At 40.3% G+C, this 21,230-nt stretch overlaps 1 protein-coding gene across 2 annotated transcripts in view; it reads left to right on the top strand.

The window, feature by feature from the left end:
- The window catches only part of VWA3B (von Willebrand factor A domain containing 3B), a 127,003-nt gene that overhangs the window by 42,620 nt on the left and 63,153 nt on the right, over positions 1-21,230 (top strand). For both annotated transcript variants that reach the window (XM_034757928.1, XM_034757927.1), the window contains exons 13-20: positions 1,085-1,216; positions 8,240-8,338; positions 9,711-9,893; positions 12,387-12,514; positions 13,831-14,015; positions 14,647-14,784; positions 15,961-16,000; positions 17,274-17,430. In XM_034757928.1, coding sequence (XP_034613819.1) covers positions 1,085-1,216; positions 8,240-8,338; positions 9,711-9,893; positions 12,387-12,514; positions 13,831-14,015; positions 14,647-14,784; positions 15,961-16,000; positions 17,274-17,430 — 1,062 coding nt within the window. The remainder of the gene's footprint in view (positions 1-1,084; positions 1,217-8,239; positions 8,339-9,710; positions 9,894-12,386; positions 12,515-13,830; positions 14,016-14,646; positions 14,785-15,960; positions 16,001-17,273; positions 17,431-21,230) is intronic.

The following is a 21,230-nucleotide window of genomic DNA, read 5'->3' as shown; positions in this document are numbered from 1 at the left end:
CCCAGACTCAGCGCTGGTGCTACCCCTTGGGGGGTGGGGGCAGAAGGCAGCGAGCCCCGCCAGGCGCGGTCCGAGCGAGCTGCAGCCCGGCTCGCCCGTTCAGCTCGGGGGCGCTGCCCTGCCCGGGGCTGCTGGCGGAGCCTGGCTGTGGGCGGGTCGCGCTGACAGGCCGCAGCGGGAGGGGGAAAGCGCTCTCCCCTCCTCGGGGGAGTTTTATTCCGGTGAGCCGAGGGCGGTGCGGAGGCTCCTGCTGGGAGTGACTGGCTGCGGGTCCGCCCGGTGTGGCTGCCGCGTGGAGGTGGGGGAGATCCTCCCTGCCCCGGGGGTGCCCCGGGACCCGGTCAGTGCATCAAAGTTGTCTGCAGGAGGGGGGAGTTGCGGGCCGCCATGCTGTGCCCCCCTCACTCCTCTGTGCCGCCCCCTCCCCATGGCTCCTCCAGTCGTGCTGCCCTCCCTTGCCTGCAGGAGCCCAGCGCCGGGGGGCAGACCAAGCTTCAGAGCGGAGCATGGGCTCCGCTTTTGGAAAATGTGCTAAGGGGAAGCGGCTGCTTCCCCTGCACCCCACTAGCTACGCTACTGCTGACAGCCTGATCCCCGCTGCCCAGGGCTGACAGCTGCCTGAGACTGCAGTTGCAGAGGTCACGTAAAATCACAGAATCCATGACTGACTTGTCGCTTTACTTTACCCATCTTTAATTCCCCCCTGTGCCTGATGAGAAAAGGGATTAGAACTTGGATCTCCCATATCCTAGGCAAATGTCCTCATTACCAGACTATAGAGTCATTCTCACTCTCTTTCCCTGGCCAAGTGGCTATTCATAGTCATTCATGACAAAATTATAAGCAACTGTAGGATCTTATAATGGGAAATGTCAGGCAAACTTAATAATAGGTGATACTACTATCTCCCTCCTAACATATATATATATAAAGAATACTTGTCATTATTTATTGGGATTATACTACCAATTATACATGAATGAAAACTACTCTTGTGGATGTTGCTCTCCAAACGTAACATGGGTTGGTCTTTTTTTTGTTTTTTTTTAATATTGAGAAAAATGCAACTGACTATCTCTTACAGGAACAACTGAGACACAAAAGCAGATTTAACTTTGTGAAATTTGATGCTCAAGCGGTAGCTTGGCAAGAGAAACTTGCTGAAGTTAATGAAGAGAATTTGCAAGATGCTTGGCTTTGGATAAAAGAACTGGAGGTAAAATAGAGAGTAACATATCAAGAAGCACCTATGAACTAAGTTACACTTACATCCCCTATTTGTATAATATAATTCAGTTAATTAAGTTAATTTGACTAGTAATGTGGAAGGTTTGACCGTGAGGAGTTCTAGAAGGCACTCATATACAGTAGTTATCTAGAGTTTGTATTTGATTTTAGTGGAAATTCATGGGCTTATGATATTAAAATTCTTTAGTAATATCATTGTATATCTCCTAGTCCAGTGATTTATTTGTGGAGTTCCTGGGAGTGAGGGGTGGGCAAGGTGAAGAAGCCACATAAGGATTTTGATGCTGTGAACTAATATAAAGAGAATGTCGTAATATATTTAGTAGATGGTAAGAAATCACAGAAGAATATAGAGAGGAGGGGGAAACATTGCTGAGCTCTGGGTAGGGAGTTACTGAATGTTTAGAATCAGGGAACAGATAGTTTAATTGGTATGAAATTGAATTTTCTGGGCTTCCTCCATTCCCTGCAAATAAATCACCGCTTTACTTAAGCCACGTATGCAATACAATATTATGCAAGAATGGGAATACCTTGAAAAGACATCCATTTGGCATAATTTCAGCCAGTCAGTGAGGAACATCCATTTTCTTTGTTATTCAGTAGGGCTGGCTAAGTGGTTGTCTTTATGAATTTCCTATCGTGCATTCAGCTCTAGATCTTTTTGTTCTTGTGCAATTCCCTGTGCTTTTCAAACTACTGCCACGCCTGACATCTGTTGCTGACCTTCAGTATATTTAAAAGAGCATGTGTATAAGTCTGAGATTAGAAGGTGGCTTTAAGAAGAAAGTTAGAGAACAGCAAATCACTAGGAATATTAATCAAAACAAATTCTTTGATATCATGTAATGCACTTGGATCCCCTTCAGGGGGTGTTCAAAAGGAGACAGGACTGTAAAACAGTAACAGTTCCTGGAAAATTCCCTTACAAGTGGCACACTTATATTATCTGAAATGATAACAGTATTGTATACAAGATATGTCAAATTTGCTAGAACTAATAGATAAAAATATCAGTGATGTGTTGAATACAGTAACTGCTTCAGAGTTCTTGAAATGATGGAAAACTAGATGGGACAACTTCAGGTGTTTTCTTCATATCACTTGGATTACCAAGCAAATCTGTTTTTCCATGATGTACTAGAGCATATTTTGTTTATTTCAAATTAGGTCAAAAACACATACCATTAACCAAAAGAACCAAAAGATGAACAATTTAAACATGGTGTATTTAGGATTGACATGCCCCTAATATTAGTGGCTGTGTATACTTCTCCCAAAAGCTCTACATATACTTGACATACATAACACAAAGGCAATTAGTTAATTATGATTAGGAGTAGTCATAACTTCTCATCGACTGGAAATAACAGAAGCTGACTGATATCAGGTAACAAGAAAAATCCAGAATTTCCAGCTAGATATCCCCGTGAGGAGTTGATGGGCCCACTTGCTGTTACAAAACCCTGGATGTAGAACAGTGGTGGGTAACCTGTGACCTGTGGGCCACATGCGGCCCGTCAGGGTAATCTGATTGTGGGCCGCGAGACATTTTGTTAACGTTGAGTGTCCGCAGGCACGGCCCCCCCCACAGCTCCCAGTGGTTGCGGTTCGCCGTTCCTGGCCAATGGGAGCCGCGGGAAGTGACGGGCTGCAGGGACATGCTGGGTGAGAGGGTAAATGATGATTGAGCTTTGGGCTGTGTCAGTGTCTGCTTTGCATTCCCTTCCAAAATATTAATTAGCGTATACCAGTAATAAACATCCACAAGGCTTATTTCTGGGACATGTGACTTCTTTGAGACCAAAAGGTATAAATGCTAAGCAAAGTAAATTAGTTAGATTAGTTCCCCAATTAACCTCTGAAGAGGTTCAAGACTATGAGACAGAAGTCCTCAGAGTAACCTAGACTCTGCTTCGAGGGACCTTTGTGGGTTTCTAGAACCAGAAGGGCTCAGGGTGACCTATGCCCTGCTTTGGGGGATGTTTGACATACCAAGTTCCTGAGAGGGAAAAGAAGAGAAGAGAAGACGTCTCCATCTAGAATTGGTAGATATACCTGCTTTGTTTGACAATCAGGATACTGTGTAGAGCTAACATAGTTACTGAGGATTTATGCTTGGGGAGCTGAGGCTTATAGGAAAAGATGTGTACTGTGTAATCTTAACTGCTTGTGTAATTCTTCTCCAAATAAATTACTGTGCATAAGCATATTGGTTTCCGAATTCTCACTGATACCGGTAACATCTGCCCAGCCGTGGGCAATTAAAAGATCCGTTTCAAAAGAAGTCACCCCACCAATCAATATGTCTTCATCTTCTTTGGACAAAGCCATCATGCCTCCACTACCCACAACAGCTGATGATTTTAAACCATTCTAGGAGCTATTTAAAAGGATTGCTGACTCGCTCAGGATACCCTTGGAAGAAGTTGCAGCATCTCAACACAAGCTGTTGGACACTTTGCAAACATCAGCCTCATTGAAGATTGCACTCCCCATAAATGAGGCACTCATGGATCCAGCCAAAACCATCTGGCATACCACCCAATGATACCGCCCACTTGTGAGAGAGTGGAGAAGAATTACTAAGTTCCCTCTAATGATCTGGATTTTTTGTTTTCACATGCCCTACCGAATTCCTTGATGGTAGAGGCCATGAATGAATGACGCAGACAACACCACTCCAGAGCCACCCCGTATGATTAAGACTGGAAGTATTTAGACCTCTTTGGGCGCAAGGCCTGTTCGTCAGCAACTCTGCAATTCAGAATCGCCAATTACGATGCACTAATAGCCAAATACAATCACACAAATTATTCTAAAATGTCTGAGTTTATTGATTGCATCCTTGATGACAAAAAATAACAATTCAAAGCAGTCATCTTGGAGGGTCACCTTCTTTCATGGATAGCCTTTCAAGCTTCGTTGGGTGCGTCAGACACCGCGGCACAATCCATTGCTACAGCCAGAGTTGTGCAACAGGCTTCTTGTCTCCACCTCTCTGGTTTTCTGAAAGAAGTACAATCTACTGTTGATCTTCCCTTTGAGGGCTTGAAATTGTTTGCAGCCAAGACTGATGAATCCCTCCATACCCTAAAAAATTCTAGGACAACTCTTTGGTCTTCAAGCATTTGCACATCTGCACAAAGAAGGAAGCCAGGGAAATACCACTCAGCACAATGAACAGGGCCTGCACCATACGTCCAACCACAGAAACAATATGATCCATAAAAATGTGGACAGAGGCCTACATAGATGTAGACCACTCCCATCTCAGCCATCAACATCCCAACAACCCTCCTCAAAACTGCAATTTTGAGTGTTTGATCAAGGGTCTGAGATGCCTCTCCCATTTCCAAGTGCTGAAACCATCAATAACTGTCCATCCTTTCACAGGCTGGCTGACCCCATTCCACCCAGTATGACAGACTATCACCTCGGAGAAATTGGGTATTAGAAATTATCAACACTGGTTACTCAATTCAGTTTACCTCCTTCCCTCCTCATCGCTCTCCCTCCCTGTCCCTCATCAGGGACCCTTCTCATGAGCACCTTCTACAACAGGAAATAGAATCAGTACCAACACAATATAAAGGGAAGGGCTTTTATTCCCATTACTTCTTAACCAGGAAAAAGATGGGGGGATGAAGGCCCGTTCTCGACCTAAGGAAACGCAACAAGTTTGTGAAGGTTCAGTGGTTCAGGATGGTCATGCTAGCAATGCTAATCCCAGCACTGTAACAGGAGTACTGGTTCTCGGCCCTTGACCTCTAAGATGTGTATTTTCATATCACCATACACCCATCACACAGGAGATTCCTCGGATTTGTTCTGGGACAAGATCACTATCAGTACAAAGTACTGCCTTTTGGCGTCTTTACATTTCCCTGAGTGTTCTCCAAGGTTCTCGCATTGGTGGCGGTCCACCTCTGCAAGCAAGGTGGTATTCCTCTTCTTGGACGACTGTCTACTCAAAGTCTCCTCCTGAGAACACACCTTTGAAACTGGCTCTCTTCTCACAACTAGAACTACAAATAAACATGCAAAAATCAATGTTGGCACTTGAACAAAAACTAGCATTCATTGGGACCCACCTTGATGCACTGGAGCCCAAAGCCTCATTACCACTACACAGATTTGTCACCCAAGTTAATCTGATTGCCACAACACAAAACAGCCTACAGATATCAGCCAGGACTTGCCTGCAATTATTAGATCATATGGCAGCAACCACATTTGTTGTAAGGCGTGTCAGGCTACATATGCATTGTCATCAGTGCTGGCTCAGGACGGTATACATTCTGCACAGACACAGCCTGAACAAGTGTCTTACGATGTCACTCTCAGTCAAAAACTCTACACTGGTGGACTCAACCCCACAATGAGTTCACTTCACACAGCCTCCTCAGTCAATGACGCTTCTCTGTTAGTTTGAGTAGCACACTTGCACAACCACACAATCCTGGGCTGGTATTCCCCCTTGGAGTACACATTACACATCAACCTACAGGAACTACAAGCAGTCTGCAATGCATGCTCACGCTTTTTACCTCTGATCAGGAACAAGACCATAAAGGTACTGACGGACAACATTGCTTACATGTTTTATATAAACCATCAAGGGGGAGCAAATTCACCGAAACACAGAGATTATGGAACCGATGCATCTGTCACAACATCAAGATATCAGCTACTTATCAACTAGGATGTCAGAACACCACAGTAGATACACTAAGCAGAAAATTCTCTCGGGACCACGAGTGGGAAATAAACACCACGGTCCTACAGAATATATTCAGATGCTGGCGTTTTCTGACTATAGACCTTTTTGTTACAGCCCAGAATGCCAAGTGTCCACAATTTTGCTCAAGAACAGGATTGGGACCCTGATCTCTGGGCAGTGTTTTCCTCATCAAATAGGATGTGCCACTGCTCTACGTGTTTTCCCTTAGCTCCCCCTATCCAGGGTGATATACAAGATAAAGACGGAACAATCCAGAGTCATCCTGATAGCTCCCATGTGGCCCAGACAAACTTGGTTCCCTTACCAGTTGAAGATGGCGGTATGCCCACCACTCACTCTTTGCCCTTTTTCATATCTCCTGTCTCAGGATGCAGGACCTACCCAAACTTGGAGATCCTCCACCTGAAGGCATGGCTCTTTCACGGTTTCAGGACAATGAAATGACCTGTTCGGAAGATGTAAGGGACATATTATTAAACAGCAGAAGGTAGACTACACGTTATACTCTACTTGCACAAATGGAAGAGATTCCACATATGGTGCCAGAATGAGCAAACCATGGTTACCACCTCCCCCTTACCATTGGTACTAGATTACATACTGGAGCTAAAGAAATTGGGTCTATCCTCGAGCTCACTTAGAGTACACCTTGCAGCCATCACGGCTTTCCATCACAAAGTTGATGGGTACTCAATCTGCATCCATCCTATCACTAAATGATTCCTCAGGAGAATTCAGAACCTCTATCCTGAAATATAAGCCCTCGCCCCACCTGGGAACTTAATCTAGTACTACGCTGTCTTACTGGTCCCCCGTTTGAACCCTTGGTGACATGTTCACTTGTGCACCTATCGATGAAGGTGGCTTTTCTCATCGCCATCACATCTGCCTGACGAGTAGGAGAACTAGGGGCTCTCATGGCATACCCCCCATATACAGTCTTTTTCAAAGACAAGGTTACTTTAAGACCACATCCTAAATTTCCACCTAAAATGCTTTCCTCATTCCACGTGAAGCAACCTGTCTACCGTCCATCATTCTTCCCTAAACCTCATGAGAACAAACGAGGCAATGGTCCATACTCTAGATGTTAGACATGCATTAGCATTCTATCTTGAAAGGACAAAACCCTTCAGAAAGTTACCAAAGCTATTCCTTTCTGTTATGGAAAGATTGAAGGATCTGCCATATCCAAGCAGAGGCTCTCAAAATGGATTTCCGGGTGCATTCACCTTTGCTACGGCCAACATGATCTGCAAGCCACCTACCCCCAGGCAATGGCACACTCCACCAGATCGCTCTCCAATTCGATAGCCTTCATAAACAATGTACCCATCATGGACTCTGTAAAGCAGCCACTAGGGCATCAGCCCACACGTTCATGGAGCACTACCCAATTGAACAAGTTGACTTCGAATGCTCTGTTAGGACTCTGTCTTATCCCCATTTGAAAAGCCCCTTTCTTCCACCAAGAGACACTGCTGTATAGTCACTAAAGTGGAGCATCCACAGGGATAGCACTCGAAGAAAAGAGGGTTACTCACCATGTGCAGTAACTGAGGTTCTTCAAGATGGGTGTCCTTTTGGGTGCTCCACTACTCACCCTCCTCCCTTCTACTTCAGAGTTCAGAGAGGTTTCAGAGTAGCAGCCGTGTTAGTCTGTATCTGCAAAAAGAAGAACAGGAGTACTTGTGGCACCTTAGAGACTAACAAATTTATTAGAGCATAAGCTTTCGTGGACTACAGCCCACTTCTTCGGATGCATAGATGCACTCTGTGGTGGAGAAGGAACTGAGGGCGGTTTGGTTGCACAGCGCAATGTAGTTGCCAGGCGTGGCGCAAGACTGGGAGAGAGCATGTGCGGCCCAAACGGGCATTGCTACTGAAAGTCTTCGATCACAGGCATAGGGATACAGATTCAACTAAAGTGGAGCACCCATAGGGACACCCATTTTGAAGAACCTCAGTTACTGCACATGGTGAGTAATCCTCTCTTCCAGCCCCTTGATATTTAAGTTATACTTGTTTGCACAGCCATTGAATACTGAATTAGTGCAAATTTTACTACTTTACCACTTCGATCAATTTTCTGACCAGCTGACACTCAACATGTAATTTACACCATGTCACTGCTTTATCATGAATTAGCTCCTGTAATTGCTAGAAAAGAGCTGATGGTCTATTTTTAGCAGTGTAACAGTATTTTGTGTATACCGCTCTCTCTTTCTCTCTCATTTGGGTTTTTAGGTTGGAAGTTCTACAAATACACTCAAAGCACTTCAGATTGCACTTGCTGATAGTGACACTCAAGCCATTTATCTTCTGACTGATGGGAGACCTAACCAGGTATTTGTGAAACAAGAAAACAGAGATGGGGTAGTGTGATGATGTGGTGGTAGGATGCCAAAGCACAGCTATAGGAATGAATAAAATATCCAGCAGGCTCAATCTTGTGTGGCTGTCTGTTGCAAAGTTGATGAATTCTATCTCTAAACTAGTGGTAGTGGGGGTTATGGGTTTATATCCTGAACTCTCTTACAGCAACCCTGTTTTATCTGATGTATGGCACTTAATTTAATTCTATAGGAAGCTTTTTTAACCAGCTAGTGGTTGGCTAAAAGGCTGAAGGGATATCTTAAAATCTAAGATTAAATAGTAAAATTTGTATATAAGGTAATATTAAGAGAAAAATTCTCATGAATTAAAAAAATGCAGAAAAATTGAAAATCCAACAATATATTTGGATTTAAAGATTCCCCTGCAGTGTTACAACTGAAACATTGCAGTCTTGTGCACTGCATGAGAACCAGAAAGTGGAAATGACTAGTAAGTAGATAAAGAGATGGCCCTTCAGCTACAATACTTCCTCCCACCCCCAAATAACACCTACAAAGTAGCCATGTAGATCCTCTCCCATCCATTTGCTCGAAGCACATAAGGGCTAATCCATCTCTGGAGAATTGATGTTGTAGTAAATATTGTAGGCAGAAAATTAGCTGTTGACTTAAATTTATCTTAGATTTTTTTCAAGTATCTATGCTATCATAAACTGCTGTTTGTTTAATGTAAAACATCTCTTATTGATCACATTGGGTCAGATTCTCATTTCACTAGGTATAGTTCTGGAATAACTTCAGACTCTTGGTTAATATAAGGTGGAAGTGAGATCAATATTTGTGCCAATATGTTTATAGCAGATGAAGTTGTGTTATTTTAACACAAAATGGCTTGAGTTTTGAGAAGATATAATGTAGCAAACAAAAACCGAAAGGAAAGCACCTCTTGTTCACCTACAAGTGCTATAAAAGAGACAAAATTGAAAATTTAAGTTATAGTACATGGTGAAAACTGGCCAATATGCTGATAAGGGCATTTTTAAAATAATTCATTTACCGAGGAAAATTCAGCTCAGTTGCAACATCTGGCATTCAGCAAAGTCTGAATATTACTTAGATTAAAAACTGAGTTGAATGATACCTGAAGTGAATTGTTCAAGCTCACATGATAAATCAGTGATTCAGGTAGTGTTATAAACCAGAATCCTCTTGGATCTTTAGGAAAAAGTGCAAATATTTTTCTTTTTCTTTGTGCCTTAAGCAGCAGGGATTGTTCCTACAAGCAGCCCCATGGCTAATGAAATTCTGTACAGTGTTTGTTAAATAGTTGTTTATCTGCAGCATATTTAACACTATTTATTATATATTTTTTATTTTTACAGACACCAAAAACAATTCTGGCCCAAATCCTACTTCGTCATAAAGTTCCTATTCATACCATATCTTTCAACTGTGATGATACGGAGGCCAATAAATTTTTGCATGAACTGTCAACTGAAACAGGGGGGCGGTTTCATTACTATAATATTTATGTGACGGATCCTGAAGCTCCAGAGCCTATTGTGGTGAGTATTTCAAACTAAATATGAGAGTATGAATCTTCATGGCATGTTAAGGCGCAACAGAGCTTACATATATGCAATTTGATAAGTATGTGACTTAGGAAAGAGACTAATCACTTAATCACAGTCAGGCTAAAGTGATCTTAAAGCACCAGGCCTGCCATTGCTCAGTGATAGAATTTTATTAGGCCATAACAAACCTAAATCACAAATATCATTTAATATATATGTATATGGTTATTGTTAGTTGAAAAACATATGGAGGTCAAATTCTGCCCTGGAAAAAGTAGGTGTGATTCCTGGTGTCTCAAATGGAGTTATGCTTACACCTGAACTGAAATTGATCTATAATTTTTTACTTCAACAATAAATGTCCTGTTAATTAATATGAGCATATATAGCTAAAGAGAGTTTCATGCCTAACATTTTGACATACAGTTGCCGCTGGGGGGAGAGGGTACAGGAGGGAATAAAACCATATCCATAAGCACTAAATTTACAAAAACACCACAGACCTACCAAGTGTAACTAATAAGCTCAATCTAAAAATCCCCAGTAGTAAATTTCTTCATGGACTTTCAGAAATAATCATGTTTTTTTTTTAATATTCTTGTTTTGACTTAAAGCATACAACCAATTAATTAGTTCCCCAAACACAAGGAAAAGTGGAATAAGAACTAGCATAATTAGGAACAAGAGAGTAGAATGAAATTTTGGACATCACAGACAGTAATTCAGAAAAGCAAGACTAGAAATAATGCAATTCAAAATATTCCATAGGATGTACTAGATGCCCTTATAGTTCAGCTGATGTGGATTATGTGAATCCAGAATGTGTTGGAAAGGTTGGAAGGATGAAGCTTGTATCATTCGCATTCTGTGCTCTTGCACTAGTGGGGCAAATATTAGAGCCATCTTTAGAATTTACTCTCTATCCCATTCCTGGTCCAAAAGAGCCCAAATCTGTTCATCTTCCAGTCATGCTTAGAGGTGCACCTCTTTATCCCAAGTTTTGGAGAAGCAGGGACATGATAAAGATGGTATTTTGGGTGTGGTGGGTATTAGTTTGGTTTCATGTTAATCTCTTGTTGGTTATTTACTTATTTTCTTGTCTTAAAGTTGAGGAAAATTGCTGGTTTTATCTTTTATATTACTGTATATTTAATTAAATCAAAGGCACCTTAAGATCAGTATGAGTGCTTTTCCCCCCATGAACATTAGTTAAATATAAACAATAATCAATATTAAGGACTGTCTAATAATACTAATGACTGGTTAAGAGAATATATACATAATACAACCATTTTTTAAAAAAAAGGCTGTCAATAGAGCTGATGCAAAATGTTTCTGAAGAAATGGAACAATGTACTATTGCCATCAGTAAATGATGGGCATGTGACGATATCGGCACTTTTCTCCAGTAATCATTTAGGGTATATTCTCCACTGCTTTGTACCTGTTGTAGTTACTTACCCCTGTGCAAAGTTGGTGTAAAATACTACCATTCTGCACTAGTAATGTTTTTACATCCAGTTTTCACTCAATCTGCACAGGTGAGATTACTACAACAGGCACAACACATTGTGGAATTAGGCCCTTAATATATTAGGGTATTTGGGGCATCTAAAAATATTATCAAACATGAACCTGATGTTTAGATGAGGGTGAAAAGTGCCAGGGTGTGTATGAACGGGGTCAATGAAGTACAGGTTTTCTACTTTTCCCTGTACCTCTTTTTGTTATCTTGTGAGTGCTGTATATGGTTTTCCTGACATGTTTAATTCTGATACAATCTCTTAATTTAAGTTAAAAGCCTTATTTATACTGCTAGTCCTTACTCTCAGTAGTGGGTGTAACACTGGCATGAGATCAGAATCATGCCTATTTGATTGATATGCTGCTGTAATTGTTTGAAAAATAAAAAAATGTATCTTTAATGTGTAACAGTAAAAGGGAAACCACGTCAGTTACTGGAGCTTAGCTGTAATATAATACCACCACTAAACACGGACAAAGGAAGCAAAAGGTGTGTAACTAAAAACTTGGAGCAACAGGGCTATCCATGTGGGTTTTTTTTTTTTTTTTGGTGTATGTAAAATTTTTCAAAGAGATAACTGGTTGTTAGGTAATTGCAGTCTTCTTCTTAAGAAAATTACATAGCTTACATTGTCTTGCCAAATACACTTTAGTGCTATTTTTTGCCATCCGCTTGCTTCTCCTTTGCTAAAGGATATTTCTCTGTGGGAACATGAAATTACTGCCATCATCATTTTCCTCCCTCTTAATTTTATGCTGATAGTCAGTCTATGTTTGGTGAGCGACCAAAGCAAACTCTGTTTTAGAAATGAGGGAAACTCTTTGAGGAAAAAATCAAAATCATCCAAAATGTCATTCCCTTTTTCTACACCCAAACTTATTTATTGGATTGTTTCTGTTAAGAAATGAAGCTTGTTTTAAGTGTAATTATAGTAACACATTTGATTTTTATTTTGGCAGAGTGAAGATGTATACCTTTTAAAAAGAGAAATTGAACAGGGGGAAAGCGATCTTGAGAAAGTGCAAACCTTTCATACTGAATGCCTGATGATGAACTGGTATAATGGAGAAAAAGATTGTGAAAATAAGTATGTCCTCAAACTGTCTTTATGCCTCAGAGTGCTCTATAGGTTATGCAAGCTACCTGTTACATTTCTTGTCTTGTCTTCATTTTGCATTTTTCACATCTGACATTCTCCTTAAGATGTTTTCCTTTTGCAAAGAAAGGTTGAAAAATCTTTAATTAATACTATTGTAAGAATCTTTATGAAAAAAAAAAAAACAAGTCTGGAAGAAAAAGATGATAAAAATGTATTGCTGGGAATTGGAACAAAATGGTGTGTGAGCCAAGGTGGCAGCAGTAACACGAACCAGTTCAGATAGTGTGAGTATTCTTCTGCCTCCTGCAGACAGTACATGCTTGGAAAAAAACAGTTTGTCCCTTCAGTTTGATCCCACAGAACACGTTTGTACATTCATTCCATATGGATCCTTATGGTCTCAGTTCAGTTCCCCCCCCCCAATACCACTACATTCAGCACCAATTAACAAGCTCATTGAAAGTCTAATTGGACAAAGAGTGAATGTGCATGAAGAATGAATGTCCCTAGAGATGTCCTTTAGGTCATGGAGGATGGAGGCAGATTCTTAGGGGACTGGGGGAAGTTTTCACCGCTGCTGATTACGCAGTTTCCATTTTATAGAAATTCAGAGATCTTAGGTCTCCAGGTATATCAATTGGATACCTTACAAGAGCACTAAATAAATAAAAAGGAGGAAATTATTTCAACTGATGCCCACTTCATTTGTGTACTACAAATACAAAACCAAAAAAATTACATCTTAAAAAAGGATTTCAACAATTAATGAAAACCATCTCCTGCCTTAAAAAAATTATTTGAATACAAGCAAAAGTTCATGATTTATTGTTATAGAGGATGTGCAGAATGATTTAAGATGCATGGAAGGAACGGCCAGCAGGTCAGTAGAAAAAAAATATGTAAAGTGCTTATTTCAGGGCATGTTGTTGTTGTTAACATTAGTAGAGACGTTTATATCACTTATTATTTATAGGATGGCTCACTCTCCTCCCTCCACCCTTGGGAATTCAAAGCAGCTATAATAGAATAGCCTGGCCTCAGTAAAGGATAGACTATTTACATGTGTATCAGGGTTTTTTACATGAACCTTTGAAAGTAAAACTAACATTTTTTAACCTATTTATGAAATCAAGACCGTAGTAAAATAATGTGAATCATTTGTAGCCTTGCAGAGCATTTGAAATCAGTATTTAAGTGCTGCATGTATTTAAACTTAACGTTTGAAAAGTGGTTCCTTACAAATGCATTTATACTCTTGAAAGTTATTCACTTGCTTGTTTCTTGTCTTTATCACTCATAAACAGGCATCACAAGCAGACTCTTACTGCATCCTCTGTAACCACACACATTCAGGAGCTGAACACCTCTCCTATCAGTAGGCCATACTGTGCCTCAGAAGAGCCATTGCTGACTTCACACAAGCGTACAGTAGATGTATGGCAAACTCGGTGTGACAGTCCAGTCAGAAGGAAGTCAGCACTCTATGCAGGTAACTATCTAAAATGAAGCATGTAGATCTTATTCAACAGAATTTATTCATCCACTGTGAAGTGATTCTGTCAGTAATAAAATAAAAATTCCTCAGCTCTGTTGCAAATAAAACATTTGATTATTTAAACAAAACATTATCTTAAAACTCTAATTTATATTCCATCATTTTTGCATTTTGTTCATCTTGGACATTTACTCTAGACTGGTCAGTGTCCAGTCATTTGCACTTTCTGGTACAGTGCTGTGGTGGTTGGTTTGTACACCCTGCAAGGGAACGCCTAATTTAAACTATTTTGATTGAAATTTTAAAAATACAGTGTAAGCAGTTCAGTTAATAGTAGGCATCTAACCCCTCTCTCTTTTTAATGCAAATAAATGAATCATTGTTTGTGGTTACCGTGAAGACCTCGTGTGTGTGTTTTATTAGCTACAGCATTAATTAAAAAAACCTTGGGAAAGTACAGAGAACCAATTGGAGCTGAAGTATTGTTACCTGTGAGGGCTTGTCTAAGACAGTTCATTTAAGAACATGGGATGAAAACCAAAGAAGTATTATGTTTTCAAGAATTGCAGGCAGCCATTTGATTTGTAGATTAGTTGTCCTTTTCTCTCTGTCTGAATACCTGCAGAGCAAACAAAGACTAGTCTGCTCAGGACCCTGGGCCATCGAGTGAGGTCCTGTGAAGAAAGACCAGATGAGAGGATATCTCCTGAAAGAAAGGGTTGTTTGCTCAGAAATAACCTGAAATCTGCCACTATTTTTAAAGGCAAGTTATCACAACTGGGGGAATTGAAGTCACTTATTCTAATTCGTTTAGATCTTGTGGTACCACATTTAAGACAGAGCTGAGTTGTTGATGAGCTTGTAAACTGCAGTAAAAAGAATTCCGACTGGGTTTCACTGGCCTGGTCAAGGAAGCATTTTCAGCAGGATGGTAAATTTGAGATATTAAAATATGATGGATACTGATGGAAAATTGAATACAATTTCACACATCTGTAAATAGCATTCAGTTTAGCATCATCTGCAAGGGAAAGAATGGTCTGGTTTTTTTGGAAGGACCTCAAGATCCTTGCACACTATCTATACACTGTCTCTTTGGCAGGGTCATTTTCCATTAAAGTGGTGCAGAATACTTTCATTGAAGACTGCTGAAGGCACATCTGAATCACAGTTGTTTTTCCTGAAAAGGGTGCACATCTAAGATATGTTCATTGTAATCAAAGAAACATGAACATTGTATATTAGCTTAAAGAGATGGCAATGACACCATGTTATGTTACTATGGCCTGAGTTGAGGAACAAGCTTGGTGAATCTTCCTTCTTGAGTTAAAGGCTATAAATCTAAACAAAGTATAAAATAATTTTGAAATGATAAAATTAGGGTTTGTCTACATCGGCACTTTTGTTGCTAAAACTTATTGCCTGGGGGTGTGAAACACCCCATGAATGACAAAAGTTGTAGCGACGAAAAGCGCTGGTGTGGACAGCACTTCATTGGTGGGAGCCGCGCTCCTGGCGATGAAGCTACCGGCCCCTTGTTGGAGGTGATTTTCTTTTGCCACTGGGAGAAAGAGTGGCCCCACAGCGCACCTTGCAACGGCATGGCTGCAGCGACACAGCCATGCCCTTGTAAGTTGCACAGTGTAGGTATCTTACACAGTGTAGACATAGCCTTAGTGCTTATGTACTTTTACATTTTTTGTTTTTATTAGTTCTTGTGAAGTGTGAGTGGTCAGGCACCACGACTGAAACACAAGAGAGATTAATTCTCATGAATAAATTTAGTAGCTGGAATAAGCATTATTGTACAGCCTTATAGCACTTCTAATAAGCTCAGATAGAGCCGATGTTAATTACTTTGTGGTGTGTGTGTGTGTGTGTGTGTTTGTGCAAAACCATTACATGATGCCTTTGTAAATTTGTAAATGTTTTTCCACAGAGGTGAATACACAAAAGGTGGCAAAACGAGCATCTAAAGAGTACGTACATGTGTCACACACAAGTGGTAGTAGTTTATATTTCTTTATTTTCCATAACTGCTATATTACCAAATATATTTCTGTTTGATATTACATCTATATGTAGACTTTAGTAAGGCATTTGATACGGTCTAGCATGATATTCTTTTCGATAAACTAGGCAAATACAATTTAGATGGGGCTATTATAAGGTGGGTGCATAACTGGCTGGATAACCGTACTCAAAGAGTTGTTATTAATGGTTCCCAATCCTGCTGGAAAGGAATAACAAGTGGGGTTCTGCAGGGGTCTCTTTTGGGACCGGCTCTGTTCAATATCTTCATCAACGACTTAGATATTGGCGTGGAAAGTACGCTTATTAAGTTTGCAGATGATACCAAACTGGGAGGGATTGCAATTGCTTTGGAGGACAGGGTCATAATTCAAAATGATCTGGACAAATTGGAGAAATGGTCTGAGGTAAACAGGATGAAGTTTAACAAAGACAAATGCAAAGTGCTCCACTTAGGAAGGAAAAATCAGTTTCACACATACAGAATGGGAAGAGACTGTCTAGGAAGGAGTACGGCAGAAAGGGATCTAGGGGTTATAGTGGACCACAAGCTAAATATGAGTCAACAGTGTGATGCTGTTGCAAAAAAAGCAAACGTGATTCTGGGATGCATTAACAGGTGTGTTGTGAGCGAGACACGAGAAGTCATTCTTCCGCTCTACTCTGCGCTGGTTAGGCCTCAACTGGAGTATTGTGTCCAGTTCTGGGCACCGCATTTCAAGAAAGATGTGGAGAAATTGGAAAGGGTCCAGAGAAGAGCAACAAGAATGATTAAAGGTCTTGAGAACATGACCTATGAAGGAAGGCTTAAAGAATTGGGTTTGTTTAGTTTGGAAAAGAGAAGACTGAGAGGGGACATGATAGCAGTTTTCAGGTATCTAAAAGGGTGTCATAAGGAGGAGGGAGAAAACTTGTTCACCTTAGCCTCTAAGGATAGAACAAGAAGCAATGGGCTTAAACTGCAGCAAGGGAGGTTTAGGTTGGACATTAGGAAAAAGTTCCTAACTGTCAGGGTGGTTAAACACTGGAATAAATTGCCTAGGGAGGTTGTGGAATTTCATCTCTAGAGATATTTAAGAGTAGGTTAGATAAATGTCTATCAGGGATGGTCTAGACAATATTTAGTCCTGCCATGCGGGCAGGGGACTGGACTCGATGATCTCTTGAGGTCCCTTCCAGTCCTAGAATCTATGAATAAATCTCACAATCTCTTATTTTTAGTTCTCTAGATACCTCTTCAGCTCATTGGCTAAAGACTCATGGCTTGGTTGCTAGACGACTCACCATAATGGATGCCTTAGCCCCTACAGCTGTTCCTCACAGCACTAAATACATCCCGGTTTTAGACAAACATGTTGTTTCTAAAGTATTTGATGAGGTAAAACTCTTATGCTGTTTCAGGGGAAACTTAAAATTTACTATTGTTTTTATTATTTTATTATTCATTATTTTTTTTATTATTCATCTAGATAAATATTGAATAAGTGTACATAGCAGAATGTGGGTTATTCACAGTAAATGTACTGTATACATTTGGAAATATTTATTCACAACAAATAATGATAAAACAAATTTATTAATTCTGTTTCCTGCAGGGTGACAAGATAATAGAGCTTAATGCTAGTTGCATTTCTTGCCTATATACCAGTTGGTGCCAGCATGCAGCCACCAGGTGTTCAAAAATTGTTCATGGGCCATAGTCATTAATGATATTTGTTAAATCATTGGAGTTCTGAATTTTGGGCTGTTAGTCAGCTAGTAAACTGGTTACGCTTTCCTGGATCACTGAGTTCTCAGAGCTACACATGTTCTCTAGAGTGCTTTTAGAAAAGAACAGAATGAAATGATCTAGGATCCCATCTTGATAGGTGCCTCTTGTAAGGTTCTGAGTGTTAACAATTCCCACTGAATTATTTGTCATGAAATGTGAACCTATGCCCTCCCCAAAGGGCCATCCATGTTGTGGAAGGTTACCCCTGGAGGAATTCTTAAATTGGTGTATTCTCTCTATACATGCTGAGAATTTTTTGCAGTTCATTCTAAACAATAAATGTTTTACAAAAACAACACAGCAGTGGAAAAGCTGGAGAGCATGAGCTTAAATTGAATAATGAGGAGGTAAAGGCTTTGTGAATGGGATATGATGTAAACCTGAGTGAAATATTCATAACAAAATGTGAACCTACATACAATTTAAGATTTTTTAAATTTCAGTTTTAAATTCCAACTTACGTGCATTTTTAAGGGAATTTTTGCTGTAATATTCAGATTTTTAAAGAAAAAAATAGGCTCACTATTTTAGTGAAAATAGCCACACAAAAAAATCAAGCTTGTTTCTGATATTAAAAAAAGGGGGAGCGACATTTTTTAAAAGAAAGATGTCTTTTTGCCTCAAAAACTTGCATAAATGTACACATTTTCATATTTCATATGTGAAAAGAGCCTTTTTGCCAAAACCGAATAAAGCAAAACTTGTGTGAACCTGCGCAAATTCACCACAGTGAATTTGGGTATTAAATGTCACATAACAGAAACTGGGAATTTTACACAACTCTAATGGGCTATTTCCAGGCAATTGTCACCGCTCCCTATGCCCTTTCCTACCAGCTGTTCTCTTCAGGTCTCCCCATGGAGAGTTTCCCAAGCACTCCCTGCATCTTTCTAGGATAGTCTTGAAAATTTGTTATAACTGCTGCTTGAAAGAAGCACCTTGTAAAAACTAAAAGCCTTCTAGAATAGTTTGAGCCACCTCTGCAAACGGTATTTTAGAGAAATATTTTATCTAGATATTATTGAGCCAAATTCATCCACAGGGATGAATGTAGGCCATTATATTTGAAATGAATATAGTGGTATAGCTGTTAGCAAACAGTGCAATATTTGTAGGCATTTTTGGGTTTGGGGACATAATTACAGAGAGAGATGGGCAAATTTTTTTCTTATGAGAAAAAAATAGTTTATTTGCTGAAAAATGCAGTTTTGGTCGACACAAAACTATTCGTGAATCTGGCCTGATAGTTTTGTTTGGGGGAAAGTTTTTCAGGGTCAGTTTGAGGGAGGTAAGAGTGAGTTTGTTCCACTTTGTATAAATACTTAAATATTCACTGAGCCAAAGTGAGAGTGACTCTTTAGCTGGTGATTAAAGCACTCACTTGGGGAGAGAGGGGTAAGAGATGTGGATTTAAACTCCTCCTTTTAGTCAGGCAGAGGGAAAATTTAAATCCACATCTCCTAGGTCAGTGCCTTAAGCACGAGGCTATAGAGTCACTCTCACTTTGGCCCACTGAATATTTAAGTAGTTAAAGTGGAACAGCTTCAACAGGAGAGATTGAGAGCAACCCACCCAGAGTAGCCTATAGCCTGTCGATAGATGCTTACCTGGCAGGGCTGTGATTTGAATTCAAGTCCCTGTTCCAGAGTGGGGATTTGAATCTGGGTCTCCCACATACCATTTTCCTAACCACTGAACTAAAGGTTATAAAGGGAAACACACATACCCGACCTGAAACAGACTTTTCCAATTTGCTGACAAATTCCAAACCTTTTTGGAAATGAACTGATTTTCTCTGATCTTTCAGTTTGCTGGCTGAATCAAAAAATCAATTATTTGCCCAGCTCTAGTTAGAAGCAGTTATAAATGAACACTCCTGTCCTGCCAACTATTTTTACAGAGAACTTCCCCACAGATTTCATTAAGACATCTAATGAATAGCTCAATGGTAGGTTCTGGCCTGAAATGCTGGAGCCTGCATTATTGCAGGTCACGAATATGCTGTATGTAAAGGAAGGAAAGGAACTAGAACTACTAATAAGTGGAGTCAACAGAATTACCTTTATCAGCCCTGGAACTCAATCTCCTTTGGAATCCATGCCAACACTTGAATGAAAAGCTGAGAATAGGGTGTGACTTTAATTATAAATAGGGCCCTACAAAATTCACGGCTTTGAAAAATGCATCACGGACTATGAAATCTGATCTCCCTGTGAAATTTGGCTATTGTAGGGGAGGGTGATCTCCAGCTGCTAGTCTTGGCTGGGCTGGGGAGAGACAGGACTTCTTATTCCCCTGCAGGGGCAGCTCCCAGGGTCAGGTCAGACTCACCACTGGGAACCTCCCCTGGCTGCAGGAAGCTCTGTGGCTGCTGGCTTGGAAGCCAAACTCTGAAGGCAGCGCTGAGGTAAGAGTGGCAATCCCGTGACCCTTCCCCCTCTCTTTTGGGTCGGGACCTCCATGGTTACAACACTGTGAAATTTCAGATGGCAACATCTGAAACCACTAAATTGACTATTTAAAAAATCCTGTAATTGTGAAGTTGACCAAAATGGACCGTGAATTTGGTAGGACCCTAATTATAAAGCTTGAGCAGGAATTATGAGGTTGCGTTAAGAATCTTGGTTGCTCCTATACTTGAAAAGGCTCCATTCAGAATCATAAATACGTACACAATTGTTGGTATTTTTTTAGAGGACATTATTTTTATTTTCATCCTCTACAAACATTAATGCACTAACATTAGATTTATTGTTTTGGAAATAGAGAAGCAAGCAAAAAGGTTGCCATGGCAATTCTTCATTAACATCATGCTCATGTGCTCTTTCATTTTTGTGTGCCCTTGCAGTTTCACCTGAGCTATTTCAAAGAGATTAATTCATTACACAATGCATCAGTTTCATATCCAGAATAAAAGGTGTTCTGGCTGTTTAACATAATGTACAGTCCCCCTCTAGTAATTCTGGAGGAATACTTCTCTGTAGATTCTTTTGTGTATCTGCTTTGCAGATTGTGGTGTCTTTAATAAGTTTAATGCCACAATAATGCGTGTATTTTTGCTTATCCTTCGAGTACTACTCAGACTATTATACCCATTCCTTGAGAAGTTATATTGAATTTTAATGTATTGTACTGTTGGGATAAAGGGTGGTGCTGGGGGGACGCATTCCATTGAAAAGGGAGCCTATGTGGAGACCGCAGCTTGAGCAAAACTGCTGATCTCAACTATGGCAGTATGGGATTGGAAAACAGGTGATGTCTCAAGTAAGCAGGTTCCAGGCTATTTAGGGCTTGAACTCCATCTGGAAATCCAGAGGCAGGCATTGCTTGTTGAGTATTTCCCCCTGAGCAAAGACTGATCTCATTTGTTTGGACAAAATACTCCACTTATGAACAACTGAGCTGCC

Source organism: Trachemys scripta, chromosome 1 (assembly GCF_013100865.1).
Source record: "Trachemys scripta elegans isolate TJP31775 chromosome 1, CAS_Tse_1.0, whole genome shotgun sequence".
NCBI classification, from domain to species: domain Eukaryota; kingdom Metazoa; phylum Chordata; order Testudines; family Emydidae; genus Trachemys; species Trachemys scripta.
Note: the sequence above shows the minus strand (reverse complement) of the source record. Positions and strands in the feature narration are given on the sequence as shown.